Below are 11,049 nucleotides of genomic sequence, written 5' to 3'. Positions count from 1 at the left end.
CAGGCCTGGACCCCAGGGACCCCCGCCCGGCCCAGCCCGGCCCTTCCCTCTCAGGAAGCCGGCGGCCCCCCAGGGCCAAAGGTCCCTGCCACTCTGAACAGACGCACTGTGGGGCTGCGTCAGCCCGTCACCCCCCGACTACAGGTGGGGTTCCCCACACCCGATGTCCCCCAGCCCCAGGACTTGGCTCCTAGTCTCAGCTGCTTCCCTAACGCCTCCCACTCCCGGGCGCCTGTTAACCCTTTCTTTCCTGCAGCGCTGTCGCTTGGACCGGAGCTGGGGCCCTCGCCCACCCGGCCTGCTGTCCCCTCAGCTCTGAGGTTTCCGTGTTTCCGTGGTGGTGTGGGCGCCCCGCCGTGTTCCCCGCACCCGCTCTCTGCTCTCTGCCTCTCGCGCTCCCCCCACCCCAGCCCCACCCCTGACCCTCTGCTTCCACGGCAGCCCCTCCCTACCTCGCACTTGCTGCCCAAGCCCCGGATGGCAGGGCTGCGACCTTGGGGTCTTTCCTCCCCCCAAAGCCCCCCCAGTCGGGACTTGAGGGAAGAAAGGAGACCAAGGGGTACGCCGGCCTCAGGCCTGGCAGTTTGGTCTGCGCGCTTGTCCTGGGCTCCGGGGGCCACTGCCGCCACCACCTGGCAGGATCCGCTCAGGCCTAAGGGCAGGTGGGCGAGGGGAGGGGCAGCCGCCCCCCCCCCCCACAGGAGCAGGACAGGACAGGGCACCAGGGAGCCGCCCACATGCAGGCGCCCCGGCTCCTCCTCCACCTCCTGGGTGCACAGCACAGCCAGGCATCCACCGTGACTCTCTCACAGTCTACAAGACCCCGCGGGGCAGTGTCGCGATGTGACGTGCCCCCTCCCGCTGACGAGGCGGCGGCGTGAAGTCACCTGGGCAAAGCCGCATGGCTACGCAGTTTGTAGGGCCTGAGCCAGGGCTTGGCCCTCCCAGCCCAGGATTGGGGCCTGTGGCTTTGCCGTAGCCAGCTCTTGAGGTGGCCAGAGTCCGGGGAGCGGGAGTGGTCAGGCCTTCACCTGCTGAGCCAGAGTCTTCTCTGCCTCTTCCGCCCGCGCTGGTCAGGTCAGGTCATGCCTAGCGCACCCCTAACTCAGCACACGACTGCTCTGACCAGGGAAGACCATCCCCGGAACTTCTGGCGAGCAGGGAACGAGCAGGGTACAGGGATGCCCCTCCAGCACCCCACAGATCCCCAGCTGGGAAGCCCCAGGCCCTACCTGCAGCCCCTGGGAAAAGTCCCACTGTGTCTCCTTTGCAGAGAGCCACAGACAGGCATATGCCCAGGGCCTCCGCTCCAGGAGGGTGTGCCCTGTGCCCACAGAGGAGCACGGTCTCATGGGCTTGAGCCCGCGCGTGCGGGCGCGCGCACACACATACACACGCACACTCGAGCACGCGCGCGCACAGTCAGCGGGTCCCGCCTGCCTGCACACCCCGCCCGTAACTAACAGCGGCCCCGGTGCTGTGACCCAGCAGTACGGAGGAGGTGCTGTCCCTGGAGGAGAAAGACCTGAGGGACCGGGAGAGGCGCATGGCCAATAACGCGCGGGAGCGGGTGCGCGTGCGCGACATTAACGAGGCCTTCCGGGAGCTGGGGCGCATGTGCCAGATGCACCTCAAGTCGGACAAGGCGCAGACCAAGCTGCTCATCCTGCAGCAGGCCGTGCAGGTCATCCTGGGCCTGGAGCAGCAGGTGCGAGGTAGGCTCGCGGGCCGGGTGTCCCCGCCCCCCGGCCCGTCCGCCCCGCCCCCGCGCCGGCTCCAGGCGCCCCCTCCTCCAGCTTCCCCCCCCACCAGGGACCCTCTCCCACGTTGCTCTCCCCTCCCCCCAGAGCGTAACCTGAACCCCAAAGCAGCTTGCTTGAAGCGAAGAGAAGAGGAGAAGGTGTCGGGAGTGGTCGGAGACCCCCAGATGGTGCTTTCGGCGGCCCACCCCGGCCTGAGTGAACCCCACAACCCCGCAGGGCACATGTGAGCGGGCCGCGACGAGCGACCGCCCCACGCCCGCAGCACGCCGGTGGTCCGCATGGAGCCAGCGCCGCCGCAGGGGTGGGGGTGCACCTCCTGGGCCTTGAGGTCTCACCGCCTGGACGCCTCGGGGACTTTCCTCCTGGGTCTGAACCGGCCCAAAAGGACAGTGTTGTTTTGTTTTTCATTTGTAAACAAAACCAGAAAGCAAGCAAGATACACTCTTTGTCAGAAGAGACAAAAAAATGCCTTAAGTATAGAACGCGGGGGAGTCCAGACCTGCCGCTCGCCGGCCGCGGAGGCCCCGGCGGTTCTGGAGGAGCCGCGACTGTGCCTACGCCTGACCCTTGTCTTAAGGAAACTAAAGGATGTTAGTTAGATTTTTTTTTTAACGTATTAGAAAATTAGCAACAATGATGCCTTTGATCTTTTTTTAAGCTTTTTTGCATATGTTTTGTAAGCAACAAATTTTTTGTATAAAAGTCTCGTGTCTCTTGCTATTTCTGCTGCTGATTCTAGAACTGAGCGTTGCATTTCACAATCAACAGATTATTAAAAGTTGTATTGAAAAGACCACTGTAAACCTGAGCTCCCCAACCCCAGGAGCTGCCAGGTGCAAAGAGGGCACAGCTGGGCTGCGGATGGAGGGCGGGGCTCTCCCCTGCCTCAGGAAGTGGGGGGACACCCAGCCTCGGGGGGGGGGGGGGTGTCTGCAGAGAGCAGCGGTCCTCCCACTAGGAACTGCCAAGGAGGCCCTTCTGAAAGCACCTTGGCACCCAGGACCCCACAAGCTGCCCCCCCCCCAGTGCAGGCCTCCCCAGTTTGGACTCTGTGGGGACCAGCGTCCTGACCCAGGACCGTAGCACTGAGCTCGGCCTGCTCTCAGCTCTAGCAGGAGCCCCGAGCGCCGCTCAGGGACTGGCCCAGACCTGCTCACCTGTGAGGCCGGAAGGCTGGTCCCCTTCGGCCTGTGGAGGCCGTGTCCCAGGCCCAGGTCTCCCTGAGTCCCTACTCTGGTCTCGTGTCATCCAGCGGACCAACTCCCAGCCTGCCCAGGACTGCCCCGGGCTCGGAAAGCCCGTCCCCAGAGCCCCTGCAGGACCACTGGCCCCTCGTGTGGGCTGCAGGCTGGGGTCAGGCCTGCTGGGCTCCGCCTGCAGCCCCGCCCCATACAGGCCCTGACCCTCCGGCAGGACACGGAGGACTGCCTCCCAGCTGGGCTGGGTCAGTGGGGGGTCGTAGGCTCGCTAGGGGCTCGCTAGGGACCTCCCTTGCCGACTCCCCTGGCCTGTGTGGGTCTCATATGTCAGTCGGTGAACTGCCTCAGTTCCCCTCCTACTCGGCTGCTGGTTTTATGGGCGGGGCCAAGGCCCCCCACGACTGGACTTCGTATTACCTGTCAGCAGCCTCTGGGGAGGGGAGACCCAGGTGAGGTCAGGGCCTCGGCCCTGGGTGTGTGAACCTCTGGGGGCAGCCGTGAGACAGACACACACATGGCCCGAACCAGATCTGGAAGCTGAATTCCCAGGACACAGTGTCACAGGGCTATCTGTCCTCTACCTCGTCCAGCTGCTGGGGACTCGGGCGGCCCTTTGCTGGTGGCCACACCATTCCGTCTTCTAGTGGCTTATCTCCGCACGAGCTGCGTCCAAATTCCCTTTCTAAGGAAAGCCACAGGGGCCAGGAGTGGTGCTAAGGATGATGCCTCATTCTAGAACCAAAGCTCCTGTTAGGCAGGAAGCCTAGGGCTCCTGGGGGTCTGGGCATGGGGCCAGCTCATGGGGCCAAAGCCACCCCTGAGATACTGCCTGTTAAGATTTTTTTTTAATGTTTATTTATTGTCGAGAGACAGAGAGAGACAGAGCATGAGCAAGGGTGGGGGGCAGAGAGAGGAAGACACAGAACCTGAAGCAGCTCCAGGCTCTGAGCTGTCAGCACAGAGCCTGACCCGGGGCTCAAACCCACGAACTGTGAGGTCATGACTAGAGCCAAAGTCGGAGGCTTAACCGACTGAGCCACCCAGGCGTCCCGTTAAAACAATGTAATCCACCAAAGCCACTGGACTATGGCATTATGTAAGTTGGATGGTGTATGAATTGTACAAAAAAGGTGTTTAAAAATAGGTCATAGGGGCGCCTGGGTGGCTCAGTCGGTTAAACCTGCGGCTTCGGCTCAGGACAGATCTCACATTCGTGGGTTCGAGCCCCGCGTCAGGCTCTGTGCTGACAGCTAGCTCAGAGCCTGGAGCCTGCTTCCGGTTCTGTGTCTCCTTCTCTCTCTGCCCCTCCCCCTCTCATGCTCTGTCTCTCGCTGTATTAAATAAAACATTAAAAAAACAATTTAAAAAAATAGGTCATAAAAGGGGCACCTGGGTGGCTCAGTCAGTTAAGCATTCCACTTCTGCTCAGGTCATGATCCCACGGTCCGTGGGTTCGGAGTGGGGAGCCTGCTTTGGGTTCTGTGTCTCCCTCTCTCTCTCTGACCCTCCCTGCTCGTGCTCTGTGTCTTTATCTCTGTCTCTCAAAAATCCACATCACAAACAGATCACGAAGGTGCTGAAGTCTTCGGTGAAGCAGCACCTCGCTCTCCCAGGAGCAGCTCTGTGTACAGGACAAGCCCGTGCCAGACTAAGACAGCCCCTCCCGCTGCTGTCCTCGGAGACCACCCTGTGCCACGTGTGACGACGGCGGCTCTGTGATGCCCACGTCAGACCCCGGAGCCTGCGGTGGGGCCTTGTCTGGAGAAAGGGCTTTTGCAGGTGTAATGAAGGGTCGTGGGATGCATTCTGGGGGCAGGAGGGGCCTCCGATCAACGACAAGCATCCTCATAAGAGACGCCAGGAGCCAGGGGTGCCTGGAGGCCCCAGGGGTGGAAGAGGCAGAGGGCGGCAGCCCTGCGACCCCGCCACGGAAGTCCTGTCCTCTCGCAGCACCCAGTATGACCACGGCAAGCATCGTAGGTGTGCGCTTTAAAGCGGCAAAATACCCAAATCCAGCCAGAACGCACACGTCGCTGGCAGAAGCATCAACAGGTGTGGCTGCTTCAGGAAGGTCTGGCTCGTGCCCCGGCGATAAGGTCACGTTCTCCGTCAGGCCTCCCCTGGGAGCCCCAAATGTCCACACAGGCCGGGACGTGACCGTTCATCGGCCACATCTGTGACTGCCCCAACCTGGGAACAACCCGAATGCCCCTGGCCAGGTGAGCGGGTGAACCCACTCAGAACACCGGTCCACCCGCGGTGGAACAGGACTCGGGTAGAAGGAACGCACTGGTGACCGACAGCGAGCAGGACTAGGAAGTAACCCTGCCGCGCGGAGAAGCCAGGCACCGAGGAGAAGGTGCCGGATAGAAACGGCAGCTGGAGGGGAGGGGGGCGGGGGGGCGGGGCACCTGCAGCCTCTCAGAACGCGCAGTTCTGGATGTCGAGCCTCCATCAATAAGCTGTAAAGATTTTTTTTCTCGTCCAAGTCTTTACTTCTGTTTAGCTGTTGCGTCTGCCGGCGTCACGCCGCCTGCGGAGCTCGGGCAGCAGCGGCGCGCAGGGCCCACTTCCCTCCGTCCCACACGGAGAGACACACGAGCGGCACAGGCCCGCGCGGCCCATCAGCTCGTCGTGCCACAGCCCGTCGTCGAGGTGACGGCTGTCCTCGATGCCGAGGCTGACCTTCTCGGCCTCCGCGGACATCGCCACGACCCGGCCGCGGCGCTGCGGCTTCCGCTCGGCCACACGGCCACAACCGTGCCGACCGCGGCCGGCACAGCTTGGCTCCGGACAGCTGGGCCTGGACACCTGATGTCGGCTCCGCTGAGCCCAAACTTGATGTTTCCTTCATCGACCTGCCGGTGCGGCGGGTGCTCGGGGGTCTGGGCAGCAGCCTCCGGGGCGGATAAAAAGGGCCTTCTCTTTGTCTAAAGAACAGGAACTCCCCGTTCACAGTGAGGGTCTCTGTGTGCTCGTGGCTGCGCACTATTCTGACCGATCCTTCTTAGGCAAGTTCTGATTAAGCCACGGTTCTATACCTGGGAACTGCTCTACGAGCTGGGGTTTTGTGTGTGTGTGTGTGTGTGTGTGTGTGTGTGTGTCTTTATTTTATTTTCAGAGACAGACAGAGAGTGAGCAGGGGAGGGGCAGAGAGAGGAGGAAACACAGAATCGGAAGCAGGCTCCGGGCTCCGAGCTGTCAGCACAGAGCCCGACGCGGGGCTCGAACTCACGAACGTGAGATCATGACCTGAGCTGAAGCCGAACGCTTAACTGACTGAGCCGCCCAGGCTCCCCTTTATCAGCTGGTTCTTAATGTCCTTAATAACTCAGCTTTTCAGCCAGATGCAGTTCGACACATTTTCTTTCTCGTCAAATTTCTTGAACAGGATCCAAGGCAAAGGGGGCGGTGACACGAACAACCCCCGAGCTGGGAAAACACTGAAATACCGACGTCCGGCACAGGCGCTTACCGGAGGAAGGCCGGCAGGGACGGTGGCGGCGGTCGTTAACCGGAAGTCACTGTAAAGATTTTAAATGAAAGACTCCACGGGGAGGCGGGACACAGTGCGTTCACTGCGCATGCGTATGTCACGAAGGTGCATCTACTGCGCACGCGCACGCCCACAGTTAACCGTGTCCACTGAGCAGGAGCGAGACACCCACACCCGCCGCCCCGCGGACGGACCTCAAACACCCGACACTCACGGAGGGAACCAGACACGAGAGAGGCCACACAGGGTGGAACTCAAGTTTATGTGAAACGTCCAGGACAGGCTCGTCCACGGGCAGGAAGGGGACTCGTGGGGGCTGGGAGAGGGGGTGGGGGTGACAGCTGATGGGGACGGGATGGAGCGTCTTCTGGAGGTGACAAAATTTTCCTGCAACCAGAGGTGATGGTTGCACAACTTTGTGAACGCACTGAATGCCACTGAAACCATTCACTTTAAAATGATGAAAAGTATGAACGTCACAGCAATACAAACTAGGAGTTCCGTTTCCCCCAAGGACTGTGACAGGGCGTTCCGGAGGCCCGGGCGAGGACCGGCAGGATGTGAGGACGGGGGCGCGTTCTGCTTATCCACCATCTCTCCGGCTATCGGAATCCTGCCTGCTCCCTTTTGGGGATCCTCCCCTCCCCCAGTCTCAGCCCTTGTCCTCTGAGGATTGTCTGCCTCCGCTCCACTTCCACAGCAGGCCAAGGAGAGCAAGCCTCAGACCGTGTCCTGCAATTCCCGGGGAAGGGAGCCGTCTTCCTTCGAGGCCTGCTGGAATGTTCACCCAGAGTGTCCCGCGCCACTGCTCAGAGAGCGCTCGCCAGAGAGCAGGGACGGCGGAGGAAAGAAGAGCTGAGACATGGAGAAAAAGAGATTCGTAATGGTATTGCTAGACCCTGGATCTAACCGTGCCTGAAGCTATCCAAAATGCCATAAAACTTCCTTCTTTTCTCTTAAACTGGTTTTTGGTTTTTATCACTTGAAAGAAGAATATGCTGCCTTATGAGCTGAAGTACATTCAGCAAAAGGAGGGATGAGGCGAGGCGTCAGGAACTGCTGGGTCCCAGGCTGCAGCCCTCTGGCCTCGGGCCCATCTCTACTCACTTGCAGGCAGTGTTACTCTGTCTCTCCCAACAATCTTCATGACGGCCTCTACCTCCGGTTTGAGTTCCCACCTACAGACAGATCCCCTGCGATCCCAAGCTCAAGACCCCAGAGCAACTGTAAAGACGAAAAACAATGTCCAATCCAGGAACTATGAGCACCGCCGAGCCCCGGCCGTGGTCCCTACACGTCACTGCCGGGACTCCCACGCAGCCCGCGGCCAGGGCCAGGTCAGGACCTGCAGCTCCCTGGGAACTGCCGTCTTGCAGGAAACTGGGGAGCGGGCTCCCGGAGCGGGGCAAGGCGGGGCTCCGGTCCTTAACCTCCTGCATTCGGTGCCGGGGCCGCAGAGGCAGTGACTGGGCGGGCGAGCCCGTGCGGGCCCGGGGGACCCAGGGGTCCTGGCGGGCCGTCCGCGAACAGAACGGCTGCTTGCGGCTCCAGGAGCCAGGCCACCTTCCGCCGCCAGGACGAGGTCGACGTTCGAGAAGCTACCCGAGGGACAGGCAGCTCCGGTGCGCGCGCTGAAGCCGCGGAGGCACGGCTTTGTGGCCTACGTCCCGCCCACCGCTCCACGGGTTGCGTCCAGCGGCCCCCCCCCCCGGCCCCCCTCCGTGCGACCCGGGCAAGACCTCTTCCCCGCAGGGCCCGTCTCCTTAATTGCGAATGAAGTTCTGGCAGGCAGCAAAGACACAGGATCACCAGCCAAACGTTACCAGAGGCTGCGTCGCTGGGCGCGACTCGGACCGCCCGCGCAGACACAGAATTCTGCCCCCGGCCCCGCCTTGCCCACTCTCTGCCGTGTCTGCAACCACTTCCGACTCCCCCCGGAAGTGGCTGCAAATGTTTTCCGGGTCCGCGCGCGCAGCCACCGCTGGCTCCCGGCGCAGGCCCGGGGCGGGGCCTCCCTGTGCGCCTGCGCCCTGCGGCGACCGCGCTTGCGCAGGACGGCCGGGAGGCAGCCGGGGTCACCCTGAACTGCGGACAGCGGCGAGATGCTAAGCAGGTTTCTGGGCCCGCGCTACCGCGAGCTGGCCAGAAACTGGTGAGCATGTGCCCCGGGCCCCGCCGTCGCCAACCGGGACCCCTTCTGGAGCCGGGTCCCACCTGGGACGGGCGCGGAGCGGCGGGCTCCTCACTCCGCCTCGGCGCGCACGGCCGCCGGGTCTCTGTCCCGCCCGCGCGGCTCGGGCACCCCAGGGAGACGGGCGGGCGACGCACACTCTGCCTAGAGGGAAGGCTCCTGTGACACCACTAAGCCTCGCGGCCGTGGGCGGTGGCAGGAAGGGTTTCCTCTGGGCCCGTGAGTCCGCCGAGGCTCCAGGTGGGGGGCGGTGGTCGAACCTCTGTGGAGGCGGAAGGACCTTCCAGCGCTCACCCTCCGCGGTCCCAGGCACGCGGCTGACCACGACCCGGCCAGGTGATGACGGACGTGGAATAGATTCCCGTGGCTGCTTCGCTGCTGGCTCCGTACGGCGGGCAGCTTAAAACATCAGCATGTATCCCGTCCCAGGCTCTGCGGGTCCAGGATGCGGGCACACCTGGCCTGGGGCCACCACACAGGCTCAGCAGGCCGCGGTCTCAGCCAGAGAGTCTCCCCGGGGGTCTCCCGAGCTCGAGTGCGCGCTTGCTGGCGGGGCGCCTTCGGATCGCTGCCCTGTGGGCTCCTCTGTAGGCAGCTAGGTGGCCGCCGGCTCCCCCGAGGAGAATGGGAGGAAGCCCGAGAGCCTGTGCGAGAAGCTTGCGCTCATAAGGTCACCCCGGCGACCCTCGTTCGTTACAGACTGGACACGGTCCTGCCCACGCTCCGGGGGGCTGTGGGAGCCGCTGTGGACGCTCACCAATCCCAGGACCCGGTGGCCATGGCGAGTCAGAGCTAGACTCAGCCCAGTGCCCTGGATCTGCACCATGTGGCCGTGTGTCCTTTGGGGGGGGGGGGGTTCACCACCCTTCCTGGGCTGTCTGCTCCCCATCTGTAAGACCAAGACCCCGATACTCCCCTCAGTCCTGTGGCTGTCAGGGGTCAACTGTACGCCTCATTGTTGGCGCCTGCACGCAGATATTAGCTGTTGGGGCGGTTATGAGCTTGGGGTTTTAATTTTTTGAAGCAAATTCCCCATAAAAGCCCAGTGTGAAAGCAGATGGGAGTGAAGTCCCCTAAAGGTCTTCTGCTTTGTTCCCATCCCGTGGAGCCGTCAGAGGGCAGAGGGCAGTGTCCATACCCCGCAGGGGCTGGGGCATGGGAGGGGGGATTCCTGACCCCTGCTGTCCTCTGGCAGGATCCCCACAGCAGGCATGTGGGGCGCCGTGGGCACGGTAGGGCTGGTGTGGGCCACCGACTGGCGGCTGATTCTGGACTGGGTACCCTATATCAACGGCAAGTTTAAGAAGGACGATTGACCAGACCCTCCTCAGATCCCTGGGGTAAGTTTTGGCAGGTGGTCGCAGGTGAGCCCTCTGATGCCCATGCTTCCCTGTGCCCCCAGAGGGAGGGGGGCAGCTCTGAGTTCACCGGCACCCTTGGCCCTAGAGAATCCTGCCTGAGGGGGGAGTTCTGGGGCAGGCCCTCCACACACCTCCTGCCTGTTAACACAAGCTGCCTGGGGGTGGGCAGTGCCCCGGGTGCCCCCTCCTGGAGGCTGACGGCGCCCGCCGCCCCTATCTGCCCAGCCCTGGGTGTGATGGAGGGACGCTGCGCCTCACAAACAGGAAAGGTGCGCGCTGACCCGCTGCTGCCTGGACCCCTCCGTTGGCCTGTCAGGTGTCACCAAGGGGCCTGCCGGCGCACCGGTTTGCTGTCCACGCCGAAGCCTGGAGCGCGTCCTACGTCCCCACCCTACAGCTGGCCGGCTCCTCACCACGCCGTGTCTCCTTTCTTACAGCCCCAGGAGCCGGGAGCGCCCCCCGTCCTGCTCCCTCCAGGTGTCTCCCGGTGCACTGCGTCCCGTCCGTCCCGTCCTGTCCTCGTGTGCTGTGCCTGGGACCTCGGGAAGCCCACAGCGCGACTTAGGACCCGTGTTTCCAGGAATGGCTATCACGTTTGAATGCACACGGCATTAAACAGTGCTCTGAAACCCGCCCTGCCTGGACGTGGTCATGCTGGCGACTTGGTAACCTCACTGCAGCCCTGGTGGCATGAGCGACCCTGGGGTCCTTTCAGGCCCCACGTTTTGCAAGTCTAGGAGTTTTTCGATGGCTTCAGAAATTGATAACTTAAAACGATTCATGGGTAATCGATGTACAGGGTACCAACCACTACCTTAAGCCACTTCCCCACACCCTGCTGTAAAACAGCAAGCATCTGTTACCTCTCGGTTTCTGCGGGTGAGGGGTGAGTTGGCCACGTGGCCCTGGCTCCAGAGCACTCAGGATGCGGTCAAGGTGTCGGAAGGCTGGGCGGGGGGGGGGGGGGGGGGGGGGGGGGGGGGGGGGGGGGGGGGGGGGGGGGGGGGGGGGGGGGGGGGGGGGGGGGGGGGGGGGGGGG

General features: G+C 62.9%; 2 protein-coding genes, 1 long non-coding RNA gene and 1 pseudogene across 3 annotated transcripts in view; 2 read left to right on the top strand and 2 right to left on the bottom strand.

The window, feature by feature from the left end:
* TCF3 (transcription factor 3) overlaps positions 1-2,483 on the top strand; it is a 26,137-nt gene extending 23,654 nt beyond the window's left edge. The window contains exons 17-18 of the mRNA XM_029916733.1: positions 1,489-1,715; positions 1,848-2,483. Of these exons, the coding sequence (XP_029772593.1) occupies positions 1,489-1,715; positions 1,848-1,990 (370 nt within the window). The 3' untranslated portion in view covers positions 1,991-2,483. The remainder of the gene's footprint in view (positions 1-1,488; positions 1,716-1,847) is intronic.
* Positions 2,484-5,450: 2,967 nt separating this feature from the next.
* Positions 5,451-6,548, bottom strand: LOC115273343 (annotated as a pseudogene).
* A 153-nt stretch (positions 6,549-6,701) lies between these two features.
* Positions 6,702-9,859, bottom strand: LOC115273036. The gene is made up of 2 exons (XR_003900624.1): positions 8,198-9,859; positions 6,702-7,682 (listed from the first exon to the last, which is right to left on the bottom strand). It is a non-coding gene; the product is annotated as an uncharacterized LOC115273036 (long non-coding RNA).
* Positions 8,499-10,643, top strand: LOC115273035 (cytochrome b-c1 complex subunit 10). Its single transcript, XM_029915920.1, has 3 exons — positions 8,499-8,610; positions 9,845-9,989; positions 10,448-10,643. The coding sequence occupies exons 1-2, from the start codon at positions 8,561-8,563 to the stop codon at positions 9,963-9,965; spliced, it is 171 nt and encodes a 56-aa protein (XP_029771780.1). The 5' UTR covers positions 8,499-8,560; the 3' UTR covers positions 9,966-9,989; positions 10,448-10,643.
* The last annotated feature ends 406 nt before the right edge of the window (positions 10,644-11,049 follow it).

The sequence above is a fragment of the Suricata suricatta genome, chromosome 12 (genome assembly GCF_006229205.1).
Source record: "Suricata suricatta isolate VVHF042 chromosome 12, meerkat_22Aug2017_6uvM2_HiC, whole genome shotgun sequence".
NCBI classification, from domain to species: Eukaryota; Metazoa; Chordata; class Mammalia; order Carnivora; family Herpestidae; genus Suricata; species Suricata suricatta.
Note: the sequence above shows the minus strand (reverse complement) of the source record. Positions and strands in the feature narration are given on the sequence as shown.